General features: G+C 44.3%; 1 protein-coding gene across 1 annotated transcript in view; it reads right to left on the reverse strand.

Annotated features, from left to right (window-relative positions):
• Nucleotides 1-15,761, reverse strand: part of LOC122423345 (antigen WC1.1-like) — a 246,079-nt gene that overhangs the window by 168,392 nt on the left and 61,926 nt on the right. Inside the window, 1 exon segment of the mRNA XM_043440300.1 lies at nt 3,844-3,850. Within this exon segment, the coding sequence (XP_043296235.1) occupies nt 3,844-3,850 (7 nt within the window).

Raw genomic sequence — 15,761 nt, forward strand, 5'->3', positions numbered from 1 at the left:
CTGTCGTCCCCTTCTCCTCCTGCCTTCAATCTGTCCCAGCATCAGGGTCTTTTCCAATGAGTCAGTTCTTGGCATCAGGTGGCCAAAGTAATGGAGTTTCAGCTTCAGCATCAGTCCTTCCAATGAATATTCGGGACTGATTTCCTTTAGGATTGACTGGTTGGATCAGTTGCTTAAGATTACAATGAATGAAATGCAACACAATTGAAAATGCTACAGAGAGCATCAACAACAGCAGAAGACTCTGTAACTTAGAAGGCAGGACCATTGAGGTTACCCCGCCAGGGGACAAAGAAAAAAAGGAATGAAAAAGTGTGAAAGAATCTGTGTGAAATATAGGATAACATTCATATAAACAACCTGTACAGTATTGGAGTCCTGGAAGGAGAAGAGAAAGAGAAACAGACGGAGATTGTACTTAAAGAAATAATACCAGGTAAGTCCCAAATCTGATGAGATTTAGACTTCCAAGTCCATGTAGCTAATAGGTCGCTCCTCAGAGTTCATTCAAAATGATCATCCCCAAGACACATGGCTTGTAATCAAGAAAAAGAGAGAATTTTATAAGCAACAAGAGAAAAGTAAATGCTCACAAGAAAGAAATTCCCTTAAAAATATCAGTGGACTTCTCAGCAGAAACCTGAAAGTCCAGGAGAGAAAGGGTGATATAGTCAAACTGATGAAAAGAAAAAAACCTACCAACCAATAATAATTTTCTCAGGAAGGTTGTTTTTCATAAATAAAGACGATATAAAGCCTTTCCCAAACAACATTTGAGGGCATTCACCAACATTAGGCTTGTCTTACAAGGTTGCTTAAGGGAGTTCTTCCAACTAATGAAGGATGCTAATTTTTATATGAAAGAAGTGAAAATATGCAACAGACTTGTAAATGTAAATATTGAATCCAATTCAGCATACTCTAACACTGTAATATGGCAGTGTGCTAACCAGTTAGCTTTAGTCTAAAGAAAGTATTAAAATCGCTACAGAGAAAAGTATTTTGTTAGTGGATATACAATATAGAGAGAGGTAAATTGTGACATCAAAAACAAAAAGTGTAGAAGGGGATAAAAAGGTAGAGCTTTTGTATGTCATTGGAATTAATTTGTGATCAGTGTAGTATATACTGTTGTCCCTCTAAGATGTTTTACGTGAGTGATGTGGCAACAAAAACATTAAAACTTACAGTAGATTCACAAAAAGTAATAAGAAGGGACTCAAAGAGCAACATTATCCAAAATTATCAGTTCACAGTTATAACTGTTGTGCAGAACAGTTGAATTGTTCTGGTCTCCACATCATCTTTCAAGATCAGCCCAAGAGGACTCTCCTTCAAAAAGTGAAAGACTAATTAAGCTGTCTGTAATTTTAAGCCAAAGAAATCTTTTGGCACCTCATCTCCTTCCTTATGTCATATCAATGGTACAGCTGTACTTTTTTAATTGCAGATTTCCTTCCTGTGATATTGCTGTGTGATTTTAATGACAAAACTGCCAATGATAAATCATATGAATATCCTGTCTCCTCAGTTGGGTTTGATTAAGACTTGTTAAGAAGCCACACGTAGGTACTTTGTGGTTTGTCCTGTGTATCCTTAGAGATTTGCAGTGTTCACTGTGACATATTTGTTGGTGATAAACTGCTTGTTTTTGAAAATCAAATTTTGCCTTGCTAATTGCCAGAAACATTTGCCTTTGAATCAAAAATATTAGCTAAATGATGTTCTCAGAAACATTTCTTTATATTTAAGACATTTCTCTTCAACATTTAGTACAGTGCCATTCAGCCATTCAATAAATATTAGCTGAGAATCTGTTAAGTTATAGAGAGGGGGAGTATAGAGCTTATACACAGGCACAGGCCTCACCCCAATCCTGGGCCCGGCAAGGCCTCAGACAATGCCTGCAGACTGCAGGACCTTGGTTAGCATGCCCAGGTTGGGAAGCCTTCGATGCCAAGGAAAAGAGATCTGTGCACAGAGTCTTTGCTGTGAAAGGAGGAACACATTTTGCTGCATTTCCAGTGTTCTTAGGGTGGTCTGCAGGCAGGACTCAGCTGCACCAAAGCTCCACATGCAATAGAGCCTCGGTTCATAGAGTTTGAGTCTGAGCAATCACTCAGGCTTTGAACTCTGAGTGCCACCCCTGAGGCACTAACATTAGGTTGAAGTGGTTTAAGAATCACCACCCACAAGAACTCAATAGCTCTGCAGTTGGTAATTTGTCCACTCTGAGCAGAGGTGGATTAATCATGAAGTTAAAGAAGCTTGGTCTTCAGAGCCTCTCCTTGCACCAACCCCTTGTAAGCCCCGAGGGGGTCCCTAGGGTTGTGGCTGAAACAGAGCAGGACTCTATGATCCTTTCCCACTCACCGTGTCTTCTGCCTGCCTTTTGCCTGTGGAACACTTAAGTCAAAGAATAAGTTTAATTGGAGATATGAGAAATTTGGAAACAAAGGGAAACAGTCAGAGGAGACTAAATAATAATAATATAGTCACTAAACACAGTCAAGGACCTTTAGTTCTTTCTCAAGGGTTATAGATAATATTCTGAGCCATATCCTATGAGCTGTCTTATAGATACAAAACACCAGGTGGAGTGGTGAACTGCGTGATGTCCATATTGTACCCAGGACTTGAGCATCCACATTCTGAGAACTGACCACAAAGAAATGGGAACAAGTACACCCAAGAACTAAAGATTAAGTGTACCTAAAACAACCAATGGATGTTTTGGATGGCATCACCGACTCAATGGACATGAGTTTGAGCAAGTTCCAGGAGTTGGTGATGGACAGGGAAGGATGGCATGCTGTAGTCCATGGGGTAGCAAAGAGTCGGACACAACTCAGCAACTGAACTGAATTGAAAACAACCAAGATGATGCTAATCAGACCACTGAGGACCAATCTGAAGATGACTGTACTATTTCTGCATGTAACCCCCCTACCACTTTGTCTTAAAACTCTCACCTCCTGCTTGTCATGGGGGGTGAAAGTTGGCCTTTGGACATATCTGGCACTGTCCCTGCCAGTTGCCAGTGTATGAAATAAAGTAAACTTTCTTTTCCACCAACCTGACCTGTTTACTGGCTTTTAAGCAGTGAGCAGGCCGACCCCACACACATACCTTTCAGTAACATGGTCACAAGGAGATAGGCTTTGAATGTGCCATTGTCTTCAGTTGAGGGGAAAAAAATTCATGAAAATTATTTCTTATCCAAAGGTGAAGAAATTAATTAACTACATAGAACACTACATCCAGGAATCAGATTTGTTCAGGAAATAAGAAGAAACAGAAGAGGTTTAGAAAGTACATGCTTCCTTTTCATTAGTACAGGATTGGTGTAATGTAAAAATAAGATCAAAGATGATGAACTGACTAACTCAGAGCAAAGGAGAGCTGTTTAAGGATGAAAGTCAAGATGCTGAGAGACAAAACTGGGGAAATGGAAGCACAGCTGTCAGCACAGACTGAAGGAGAGGGCAGAGGAGCTGCACCAGGGGCGGGTGCTCTCCAACAGAAGCTTAGATCGAGCTGTCGGTCAGTCAGAGATGGTGACTGGGAACCAGCCAAGCCCCAGAGACGAAGCAAGGTGAGACCTGAGGGAGCAGCTTGGCATGAAGACACAGAAGGAAGAGGAGATCCAGGAAAGTACCTGCTCCACGTGACAGATTTTGTCTTACTTTCAAGACTGCAGATAGGCTCTGTTCTGATGCTGGAACAACTGACTCCCAAGTCTCAGAAGGAACACACACATGCAGACACACATTCATTACCAACCTGCAAACGTACTGTGGTCAGTGAGGCTCCACTAGCTTACACGTGTACCACGTGGAACACGCAGCTTCTGGGGCAGGAAAGAGAGAAACTAGAGAGTCACAGGGGTTTTCATGCCTCTACTCGGAAGTGACACAGGTGACAACACCCACGTTTCATTGGCCAGAATGAGTCACTGGGAGATAGAAAAACAGCTATTTGATGAATATTACTACTGACGCCACATCCTTGGTAGCAGTGCTGTCAGTATTTTTCTTGCCTTGGTGAAGTTTCTGAGGTACAATTTTGTGCAGAAATTAAATGTGATCAGACCCTCCCCAGAGTGAGATTTGAAGAAGGCCTTTTGTATCTGGCTCCTTCGTCTGGTGTGTCTCTGACTCCTTACTCCACTTCTGTCTGTGCCGAGTGGGAGCAGTCAGAGTCGTGTCTCCCCTCCCCCCACCTCCTCCCCACTCGGTATCACTAACTGCAGGGTGATTTTCAGCATTTGTTCCTGCATTCATTTCCTTATTTATCCACTATTTGTTAAGCTCTCTGTATGTGTCTTTACTTGACTTTAAAGAGATATTGAAGAGTAAGACACAATACTTGCTCTCAAGAATCCCCCACTTTAGAGACAGTGAGCAAGGTTTTACAGATTAAATAAACACACCAGTAATTTTGAGCTGGAGGAATTAGAATTCACAGAGGTGACAACTCTGTGCATTTAAAAACAAGAGAAGATTTATGAATTTTCTTTCTGTAATGGGCTTAAAACTGTGTCCTCTATGGATGAAACTGGAGCCCCTTATACAGAGTGAAGTAAGCCAGAAAGATAAAGAATATTACAGCATACTAACGCATATATATGGAATTTAGAAAGATGGTAACGATAACCCTATATGCAAAACAGAAAAAGAGACACAGAAATACAGAACAGACTATTGAACTCTGTGGGAGAATGTGAGGGTGGGATATTTCAAAAGAACAGCATGTATACTATCTATGGTGAAACAGATCACCAGCCCAGGGGGGATGCATGAGACAAGTGCTCGGGCCTGGTGCACTGGGAAGACCCAGAGGGATCGGGTGGAGAGGGAGGTGGGAGGGGGAATCGGGATGGGGAATACGTGTAAATCTATGGCTGATTCATATCAATGTATGACAAAACCCACTGAAATGTTGTGAAGTAATTAGCCTCCAACTAATAAAAAAGTAAAAAAAAAATCAAAACTGTGTCCTCTAGAATTCAAATATACATAAATGTAATATTGCCTGTTTTTATCACTGAGTTCATCTTGTGCACTAGCAAGGGATGTTTGTGTGGATTGATAGTTCCATAATGTTAACACAGACTCTCCCAGTAAAAATTTATCCCTCAACTTAGCTCAGGTTCAATGTAATAACTGTCTTGCCATTTCTAGTTCAAGCTCCCTGCTGAGACTGATTTTCCTCTATTTAAGGAGGTATCTTCTTGTCTCTCCTCCCACAGATGGTGTCTGGGGTGGGAGGGCTTCTTCCTTTCCAACAGCAGCAGGGAAGGGCCCTTGGACTGCGTGCTCTCCACTTAAAATCTGCTTGTCTTTGATTTAGCAGCTTTGAATTGCTCTGGTCTCTGGATATCTGATGTTGCACTATGGAGGAATGAATGAGGCCAATTCAGTGCCACACTCTTTGTTCGATGATCTGGTTATAGACTGTGGAGGGCTGAACAGAGATGATGGGCTGGACCTCAGCCAGCTCATGACCTTGCTCTTTCCTTCATGCCCTTGTGATGAAGTGGTCTTTGGTAAAGGAGTCTTCACGAACCCTGGTCCCATCCATGCAAGGAACACAGATGGTGAAGGGGGTCTCCAATGCTTTGGTGTAACAACTCAGTTAATAACTTTCCTATAGAGTGGTATACCTCTTTTTTAATTTAATAATGTTTTCTATTTTACTCACTCTGATTGGTCCTGAGGAAATTTTCCTCAAGCAAGCAGGTTTAGTTATTAACTTTTCTAGCAAAGAGATTACTGAACCTCTGATGACAATATTCTTATGGTTTTTTGGGAACAATAATGCTACATTTTTTATTGCTTTAGAATCCATAAGGACAAATAGTTAGCCTAAGTAAAAGAACAAGATTCTTTCTGCTCTTTACTTCTGCACTTGTAATTCAACATGGAAGATGTTTAAATTTTTTTATAACAAAATTTCTTCCTGTTACAGTTGTGTGTGGTTTGAATTGAAAATGTGCCAAATGATAAATACATAAACATCCTGACCACTTGGCCATATCTGATTAAGACCAGAACAGGAGGCTCCAGGGTCTTCACCTGTCAGTGTTCTGTGGTTTGTCTTCTTTATCTTCAGATATACATAGAAACTTGCAGCGTTTATACATGTTTAGAGCTGGCTCTCTCAGCACTGCTCTTGTACTGGGGCTAGGTTGTTTCTAGATATTGAAATTTACTGCATTCATTGCAGACAGGTGTTGAAGTGAACCATGTATAGCTCAGACCATTTAACGGCATTGAAATATCATGAAAACAAATGATACAGCTTTCAATGTGCTGTTACATCCTCACAACAAGTTAAGTTATTTCTCAAAAGATTTCTTTTTGATTGAAATGATTTGTGTAAACTACCAGGCTGACATTCATTCATTCAGGTATACAAGAGACATCATTTACGATTTTTAGTTAGCCAAGCATTGGGGATATGGAGGTGAATTAGACACAAAATGTTTTACCAAGTACATTTGAGTTTATAAAGTCAAATAAGCAAGTTATCAACTTAATTCACAAAAACTCACCAATGGTAAGGTCGAGCTTCTTGAGCAGTTACATGGGTCACAGAGAGAAGGAGTGATGTGTGGGAGACTCACAACTCTGGTTGGCACCAAGGACCATCACAGCATGTGGTTCCTGGGAGAGTTCTGACAGCCGCAGTCAAAGCTCCAGGTAACAGAATTGAATTCCTGTTCTAGAGCCCTGCGATTCCTGGGCTGAGATGGTGGGAGATGCCCTAACTTCGCTGCTCTAACACTCTGTGTGTGTGTGTGTGTGTGTGTGTGTGTGTGTGTGTGTGTTGCTCAGCTGTGACCAACTCATTGTGACTCCATGGACTGTAGCCCCTCCAGGCTCCTCTGTCCATGGGATTTCCCAGGCAAGAATACCGAAGTGGGTTGTCATTTCCTTCTCCAGAGGATCTTCCTGACCCAGGGATCAAACTCAGATCTCCTGCATTGCAGGCAGATTCTTTACCATCTGAGCCATCAGGAAAGCAAGTTAACAGTGGTACATAATACTACTACTATGTGCTACTGTTCTTGCCTGGAAAATTCCATGGACAGCGGAACCTGGCATGGGCTCGCAAGGTGTTGGCCACGGCTGATCACATCAGCATCAGGACATGTGCTACTGTTAACTAGTGTTATAATACCACATACTAATGCCAAGTCACTTAATCCTCAGCAAAATCAGTCATCTTGGTAGGATCATAACCCTCCTTTTACTAAGCAGAGAGTGTAAGAACCCTGTTCAAAGCCCACACTGGCATGGAGCTAAACTGTGAGTCAAGACCAGGCAGTCTGGCTCCCGAGTCTGTTCTCCTGACCACTCTACTGCACTGTCTAATGTTCGTTGTGGACCCAGCTGGGTCAGTGTCCTCCCTAAAACTTTCCTCCTTCAAATCTTTGATAAGATTAGATACTAAGATTTCCTTATGTGTCAGAGAAGATATAGCTTCATCAGAGGGTGAGTTGGTCCATCTAACCCTGCACCCCCAGCTCTGGGATAGAGGGTGCTGTGGGGACAGTCTGCCAGCCCTGAATTTGCCACTCCTTATAGCTCATCCCTTTCTAAAAAGAGTCTGGAGCCGCTAAGCGCATCTTACCTGTGAGATCTCCATCCCAAGGTGAGACCATGTGTACCTGGTTCACTAAACGCATCCGTGTGTCGTCCTCTGGGAGGGATGACTGAACCCCAGGAAGCATGTCTTGTGTTCTAGGTGTCTGTCTGGTGGTTTCTGGTGACGGTGTGGAGTCCATAACTGGGTAAGGAATGATGACTCTGGGCCCAGAGGGAGTAGAGCATCAATTCTAAGTGGCTGAGCAGGCCCTGCCTTACATCAGCAACTGAGTTTAAAGTTTGGTTTTGATATTTATAATAATTTTTATCATTAATGTGTTAAAGTTCCAGATATAGAAGGAGACAGGGTCAGGTACAGTCATGGGGCTTGAGAGTGAGAGGACCAGATGACAAGGAGGTGATTCTTGCATAAATAATTGGTAAACATTAGCATATTTAGAGGAAGAAAAGCATGGGTCAAATGTCTTTTCTCCCAAGTCAAGTAGGAAGGACGGGCATGGCGGGACAGAGAAGTTTTGTCTGCTGACTGGAATGAGGGGTCCCTCTGGTGGGGGATATGACAGGGCTGTGGACTAACCTGCAGCTGCCCTGGGTGTTGGCCAGGCTGAGACCTTAAGGTGGGCCATTGGTGGCTCACGAAGCTGTCTCTGAACTCTGGTGGGGACTCTGGGGCTTGTGTGTCACAGATGCTTCCTTCTACTTCTGTGCTGAAAAGAGGGAGTCAGGGTGAGGGGGCCTCATTGGCTTGTTTGGACCACAGATCTGCATCATGGGAATCTTGAGCCTGAGAGGACATGAGGAAAGGGGGCAGCACATTAGTGACATTGAATTTCAATGAGGGAGCTCTATCTTGCATCCCTTATGGCCCTTCTCAGTCTCTCTATTCACCCCAGGGGTACCTTCTGGGGGAGCATCTGGGAACTTCTATGTTGAGTGGACACAGAACAAGTCAGCAATGGTTACACTGGACACCATCCCTTCTGCTTGGATCTGTCCCATCAACCCACCTGGGATTCCATTCTTGCCACCACCTTTCCTCTTAAATGCAGAGCAGAGGAGGTGGGTTCATTGGTGGTTTCAGGCAGCATGAACCCCCTTCTCTTCTCTGCTTCCCTTAACCCTTCTTTGCCCCTGGCCTGCAGAGATCATGTAGCAGAAGACTTTCTATTTCTTCATCTCTCTGGAGCTGTTCCCTTAAATTATATTTTGCGTCTTCTTTAGTTATAATTTATAATACAAATGTATTCTGAATCTTATCAAACCACACTCTCAGCATATAAATGGGGTGCATGAGAAGTTTAGAAAACTTTAGTCTTTCTAAACTATAATTTTCTTTGTGTTTTCATTGTTCAGTCACTTAGTTGTGTCCAACTTATTTTGACACGATGAACCGTATCCAGCCAGGCCCTTCTGTCCACGGATTTTCTCCAGGCAAGAATACTGGAGTGGGTCGCCATTTCCTTCTCCAGGGGACCTTCCCGACCCAGGGATCGAATCCAAGTCTCTTGTTTGGTGGGCAGACTTTTACTGCTGAGTTAGCAGTGAAGCCCCATGTTTTCTTCTAGAGATCCCTGCTCCTATTTTGGTGGGCTAGAGTTGACTGATGACTCCTCTTTTCTCTTTGTTTCCTTTAATAGCAATCTCTTTCTCTCTGTCAGCATCATTTAGTGACCAGCTGAAAGAGATACTTCACATAAAATGAAATGCAATAAAGGGAAAGAGATTTAACATGTCTGAATGTCCCTATAGGGAACCCACCTGCCAATGCAGGAGACATGGGTTTGATCCTCGAGTCAGAAAGATCCCTTTAGAAGGAAATGACAACCCCCTCCAGTATTCTTGCCTGGGAAATCTATTGCACAGAGCAGGCTGGTAAGGTACAGTCCATGGGTTGCAAAGAGTCAGACACGACTGAGCTTGTTGGCATGAGCTCCAGGACTCAGTCTCCAGATCATTCTGAGAGGTGGGAAAAGACATGCAATCTGATCCCCCCAACTTGATGGGTCTCACTTCTTGCCTTCACAGTCATCTGTGAATTCCTATACTCCTGGTCCTCATTTTCTGCTGACCTGATAAATACTCTTGTATTTCCAGACTTCTTGTAATTCTCTGCTTCTACCCTGAGCTCAGTGCCAGGGAAGATCAATACTTGATTCTACAAAAGTTATTCTCCATGGATCAACAGATTCCACACCCAGACCCTGTGAGATCTCACAGTCTGCAGATATCGACCAGGGTGATCAGGGGAGAGAAAGGCACTCATGCTTTTTGATGAATTTTTTCTCCCCCAGTCCCAGTGGTGGGACCCAGCTCTCAGGACCACCAAAGCGGGAGGTCAAAGGACCGTGTTGCTCATATAAGGAGATGCTGAAGATTCAGAAGCTCATTGGTGTCTGAGCTTCAGAAAGAGGCAGATGTAGCCTCCGATAGTGCCTAAAATGGTGAAAGGTGTTGCTATTGGCTCTCAGGAGGGAGGATGTAGGGGACGGTCTATATAGACCCCAGTCGGCACCCTGACGCCTCCTCACAGGCTGATCCTGCAGCTGGGACTGTGACCTTGAGGACGTGGGGTTAGGATGCCTCTGGGCAGACATCTCTCCCTCCAGGGACTCTGTGTCCTCCTCCTCGGCACCGTGGTGGGTGGTCAAGGTAAGAGCTGCCCCTCTGTCCTGGGTCCACAGCAGGGAGTGGACGCCTTGGTGAAGGGAAAGATGTTTGGGGTTCTGGAGCCGAGCCTCAGTGTTTTTGACCAAAAAGGAACCTCACTGACTGTGAATACTGGTCCCTCTCCCATGGGGGGTCCACTGGTCGTATAAGCAGATTATACAGAGCAGTGAGGTTTGGTCTGGACCAAGGTGGATCACCCTGAGTCCCTCCACTGTCTCCCTTTTCTCAGGGAGCTTCCAGGAGTCCCTGTGTCTCCCAGTGTGTGGAAGGTCCAGTGACTGAGCTCAGCTGGGAGTCTGGGCTGTTCCCATATGCTGCCGATGCCTGGTGTGTGAGCACTGCCCCTGGGTCCCCATGTTTCCTGTGTCTTCACTCCTGTAGGCTCTGTGATTGTGTGTGTGTATGTGTGCAGGTGAGGAGTGTGTGAGGGTCTGTGTGTGTGAGGGTATGAAGAGTGTGTGTGTGTGTGTGTGTGTGTGTGAGGGTGTGTGTGTGTGTGTGAAGAAATTGTGTGTGAGAGGGTGTGAAGAGTGTATGTGTTTGTGGAGTGTGTGAGGAGTGTGCAAGTGATGTATGAAGGTGTGTGAGGAGTATGTGTGGGTGAGTGAGGGTGTGTGAGGAGTGTTTGAGGGTGTGTGAGGCTGTGTGAGGCTGTGTGTGTGTGAGAGAATATGTGTGTATGGGGGAGTGTGTGAACCTGTGTGTGTGTGTGTGTGTGTGTGTGTGTGTGTGTGTATGTGTGAGGGGAGGTGGAGCCTGTCTGTGGGAGAGGAATGGAGCTGCTGAGCAGGTACTGAGTCTATTGGCCTGTGAAGCACACAGGGTGTCCACATGGCTGGGTGCCATTGCCGCTCCATGTAACTGGATCAGAGATTATCGTACACCTGCCTGCCTCTCTCTGGCTCCTCTCCCCCATCCCCCGGCTCCCATCTGCTTGTTGCCGTGTCTGTCCAGCACTGGGCTCTGTGAGAGGCTCTGCCTGCTGGCCTCACCTGTTCCCACCAGGTGTCCATTAGGGATCAAAGAAACCCAAAGCCAGGAGAGGGGTCCTCTTGTCTGTTCAGTTCAGTTCAGTTTAGTCGCTCAGTCGTGACTGACTCTTTGCAACCCCATTGACGCAGCACGCCAGGCAGGCCTGCCTGTCCATCACCAACTCCCAGAGTTTACTCTAACTCATGTCCATTCAGTCGGTGATGCCATCCAACCATCTCATCCTCTGTTGTCCCCTTCTCTTCCCGCCTTCACTCTTTCCCAGCATCAGGGTCTTTTCAAATGAGTCAGCTCTTCGCATCAGGTGGCCAAAGTATTGGAGTTTCAGCTTCAACACCAGTCCTTCCAATGAACGACTTGTCCCTCTTGTCTGTAAAGATCAGTTGATGTGCAGCCCCATGTGTGTAAGTTCCCAAGTCCCTGCCCCGGTCCCTGTGATGTTTCCTGTCGTGCTGGGGGCCTGGGATGGTCCTTTCCCCTCCCAGGAGCTGCTGTGACTCTGTAGGGAGCTCTTTCTCTCATGCCCTCTCCTGTCCCTCCCCGGGAGCTGCTTCCCCTGAGTGAGAGTGGAGTATGTCATCAATCCTACTGTCATGGTCTGCAAGGTTTCTTTGGACGAATCCGCTGATCTCCTTAGGGGAGTTCTCTTGCATGATAGAATTTTTTTTCTCTTCAGACCTTAGAGAATTCTCTCTCTGTCTTTGCATTTGGACAGTTTATTCTGTGAGTCTTGGAGAAGGTTGTTTTGGATTGAAGTTTTGGGGTGACTTATTAGCTTCTTGAACTTAGATGTTCAGATCTTTCCCCAGGTTTGGAAATTCACTGGCTTTCTTTCTTTCTTTTTTAATTATTTGTTTTTCGCTGTGCTAGGTCTCCCTGTTGCATGCAGGCTTTCTCGAGTTGCAGTAAGCAGGGGCTACTCTTCGCTGCAGTGCGCAGGCTTCTCACTGCAGTGGCTTCTCCTGCTGCAGACCACAGGCTCCAGGTGCTTTGGTTTCAGTAGCTGTGGCTCACTGGTTTAGTTGCTCTGCGGCATGTGGAATCTTCCTGGACCAGGGATTGAACTCATGTCCCCTGCATTGGCAGGTGGATTTTTAACCACTATATCACCAGGGAAATCCTCAGCCCTTAATTCTTTTTTCCTTCACTTCTTCTGCTGTGATTCCAGTCCATACATTGTTTCTCTTTATGGTGTCCTTAGTTCTCACTGGCTTTCTATATTCCTTTCATTCTCTTTTGGCTTCTCTATTTGGATTCAACTAATCTTTCTTCTAACACATTGATTCTTTCTTCTTTTTCTTTCAATTCGTCAAGTCTGTTGTTCAATCTCTGTGTTGAATTCTTCAGTTTACTCATTGTATTGTCCATGTTAAGTCGCCTCAGTCATGGCTGACTCTTTGTGATGCTATGGACTGTAGCCCAGCAGGCTCCTCTCTCCATGGTATTCTCCAGGCAAGAATACTGAAGTGGGTTGTCATGCACTCCTCCAGGTGATCTTCCGGACCCAGGGATCGAACCCGAGTCTCTTACATTTCCTGCACTTGCAGACAGGTTCTTTACCACTAGCGCCACCTGGGAAGCCCATCCATTTATTATTCAGCTTCAGAATATCTGGTTGAAGAATTGAAGAAGTGAAAGTCACTTAGTCATGTCTGACTCTTTGTGACCCCATGGATACACAGTCTATGGAATTCTCCAGGCCTTACTGGAGTGGGTAGTCTTTCACTTCTCCAGGGGATCTTCCAAACTCAAGGATGGAACCCAGGTCTCCTGCATTGCATACTGATTCTTTACCAGCCACAAGAGGAGACCAAGATACTAGAGTGGGTAGGCTATTCCTTCTCCAGCAGATATTCCTGACCCAGGAACTGAAGCAGGGTCTCCTGCATTGCAGGTGGATTCTTTACCAACTGAGCTATCAGGAAATCACAAAATATCTGGTTAGTCCTTTTTTAAAAAAAATATATTTTGTATGTCTTTTGCTCTTCTTATTTAATTTGTATCCTTTTCCTGGTATCATTAAATATTTGAGTTCTCTTGGAACTCTCTGAGCATCATTTGAAGCATTATTTTGAATTCTTTGTCAGGTAATTCTTGGATCTCCATTACTTTGAGCATGTTACAGGAGGTTTACTGTATTCTTTTGGTGGGAATTTGTTTCCCTGATTCTTCCTGATGTCTTACTCTCTTGTAGATGTCTGCACATTTAGAAAAGCAGTCACCTCTACCAGAATCTATGTCCTGATTTCAGTAGAGAAAGCCTTTCACTTCTGGGTAGCAGCACATTGGAATGTAATGCAGGGTGCCAAATACAGAGGCATAAGGTGGCACTGAGTCTGAGGGCATGAGATCCGTTTGGCTCAGGCTGCTGACATTCACAGGATTGATAACTGTGTGGTGTTTGGCAAGTGTTGCAGGGGGTCTGCCATCACTGGAATGGTTGTTGGTGTCCTCAGCAGCACATCTGGTTCCTGAGCCTAGGAATCATGACCAGCAGTGGTGGTGGCCAGAGCTAATGGTGTGCACACATTTGGATTTGGGGGCCTGTTGTAGGTGCCTCTGTGGGGGAGATGATGGTTGCAGGTGCTCATGTTGTGGGAAGGCCTAGGAAGGCAGCAAAGGCCAAGACCAACAACGGCTCATTGCTCAAAATCATGCCCATTGAGCTGGTGATGCTATCTAACCATCTCACCCTGTGCTTCCTTTTTCCTTTTCCTTCAGTCTTTCCTAGCATCAGGGTCTTTTCCAATGAGTCAGCACTTTGCATCAGGTGGTCAAAGTATTGCAGCTTCAGCATCAGTCATTTCAATCAATATTCAGGGTTGATTCCTTTTAGGATTGACTGGTTTGATCTACTTGCTGTTCAAAGAACTCTCAAGAGTCTTCTCTAGCACCACAGTTTGAAAGCATCCTTTCTTCAGTGCTCAGCCTTCTTTGTGGTCCAACTCTCACTCCCATACATGACTACTGGAAAACCATCATCTGTGCTGGTTATTTATTCTTTCAGGGGTAAAATCTGCTGCATCTGTCTGCAGAGCAGGTCACTGTGAACTGCAATTTCTCCTGCCATGTGGTTGCTATTGGTCCTTTGCTCTTCTTTCTTATGCCTAGCCATCTCTATGAGACTGGCTCAGCTTTGCAGGTCTGCGTGAAGTGAACCTGAAGCAGGACTTTCATATGGTGCCCCCAAAGGCTAGGGACACTGGTTACTCGGCCTGCTCTTACCCTCCTGGTGAGAGGAACTCTCCTGGTACCCTTGACACTGAGTGATGCTGGTTTGAAGGATGGAATGATGCCACCAAAATGACAGTATCTTGTCGTGGTCACACTTCTTAGAGTACTCCAGATCTTTCTGGAGCTGTTTTTATTACTGATCACTGTCTAACTTTTGGTCTTTTTTTTAGAGGATTGAGGCTGCTGTCTCTTACATCAGCATTTTGATAATGACACGTTTGAGGTCTTTATTCTTTGAGAGAATATTTTTGAGTGTAGAATTTTAGATTGGCATTTTATCTCTCTCAGTAATTCTAAGGCTTCAGTTTACTCTACCCTGGCATCTCTTTTTGATCTCGGGGATTTAGATGTTAACATAGATGTTTCTCAATTTTATATACGTTGTGTGTATCTTTGTATTTTTCTCTTTGTCAATTTTCTTCTGTTATTTTCCATTTTAGTAAAAGTGAACTAGGTATGTTATAGTAACAAAAACCCAAAATTTATCCTTATATGATATGTTCTGTTTACTTTGGCAGGACTCTGCTATCATAATTCTTCAAGCACTCAGGTTGTTGAATGCTCCAGCATTTTATTATGCTCCCACTGCAACACAAGGCTTCAGTATTGGCTGTGGTAAAAATATATTGGCTCTAAAATGTTTCTACGTGGAAGTGACATCGTTCGTTCTCCCGCTTCAATGAATGAGCCAGATAACATGGTTACGCTTAACTTCAAATAGGCAAGGAAGTATTACTATTTCCATGTGCTCATAAAAAGAGAACTTTAAATGTTGCTGAACCAATCCATCCTAAAGGAAATTAGTCCTGAATATTCATTGGAAGGACTGATGCTGAAGTTGAAACTCCAATACTTTTACCACCTGATGCGAAGAACTGACTCATTTGAAAAGACCCTGATGGTGGGAAAGATTAAAGGTGGGAGGACAAGGGAATGGCAGAGGATGAGATGCTTGGATGGCATCACTGACTGAATGGATATGAGTTTGAGTAAACTCCAGGAGTTGGTGATGGACAGGGAGGCATGGCATACTGCAGTCCATGGGGTCTCAACGAATATGAAATGACTGAGCGACTGAACTGAACTGAACTCTAGTAATGTCTCCATCTATGATGTTCTGACAGGAAGTCCTTTTTATCTGCAGAAACCAGAGTCGTTTTATAATTTAATCGCTAAAGTGACATCTGATCACTTTTGTCAAATTCCATTTGTTAGATGCATGTTGTTAGGTACATTTGAGAGTGGAATTACACAAGG

This window comes from Cervus canadensis, chromosome 21 (assembly GCF_019320065.1).
Source record: "Cervus canadensis isolate Bull #8, Minnesota chromosome 21, ASM1932006v1, whole genome shotgun sequence".
Classification (NCBI taxonomy): Eukaryota; Metazoa; Chordata; class Mammalia; order Artiodactyla; family Cervidae; genus Cervus; species Cervus canadensis.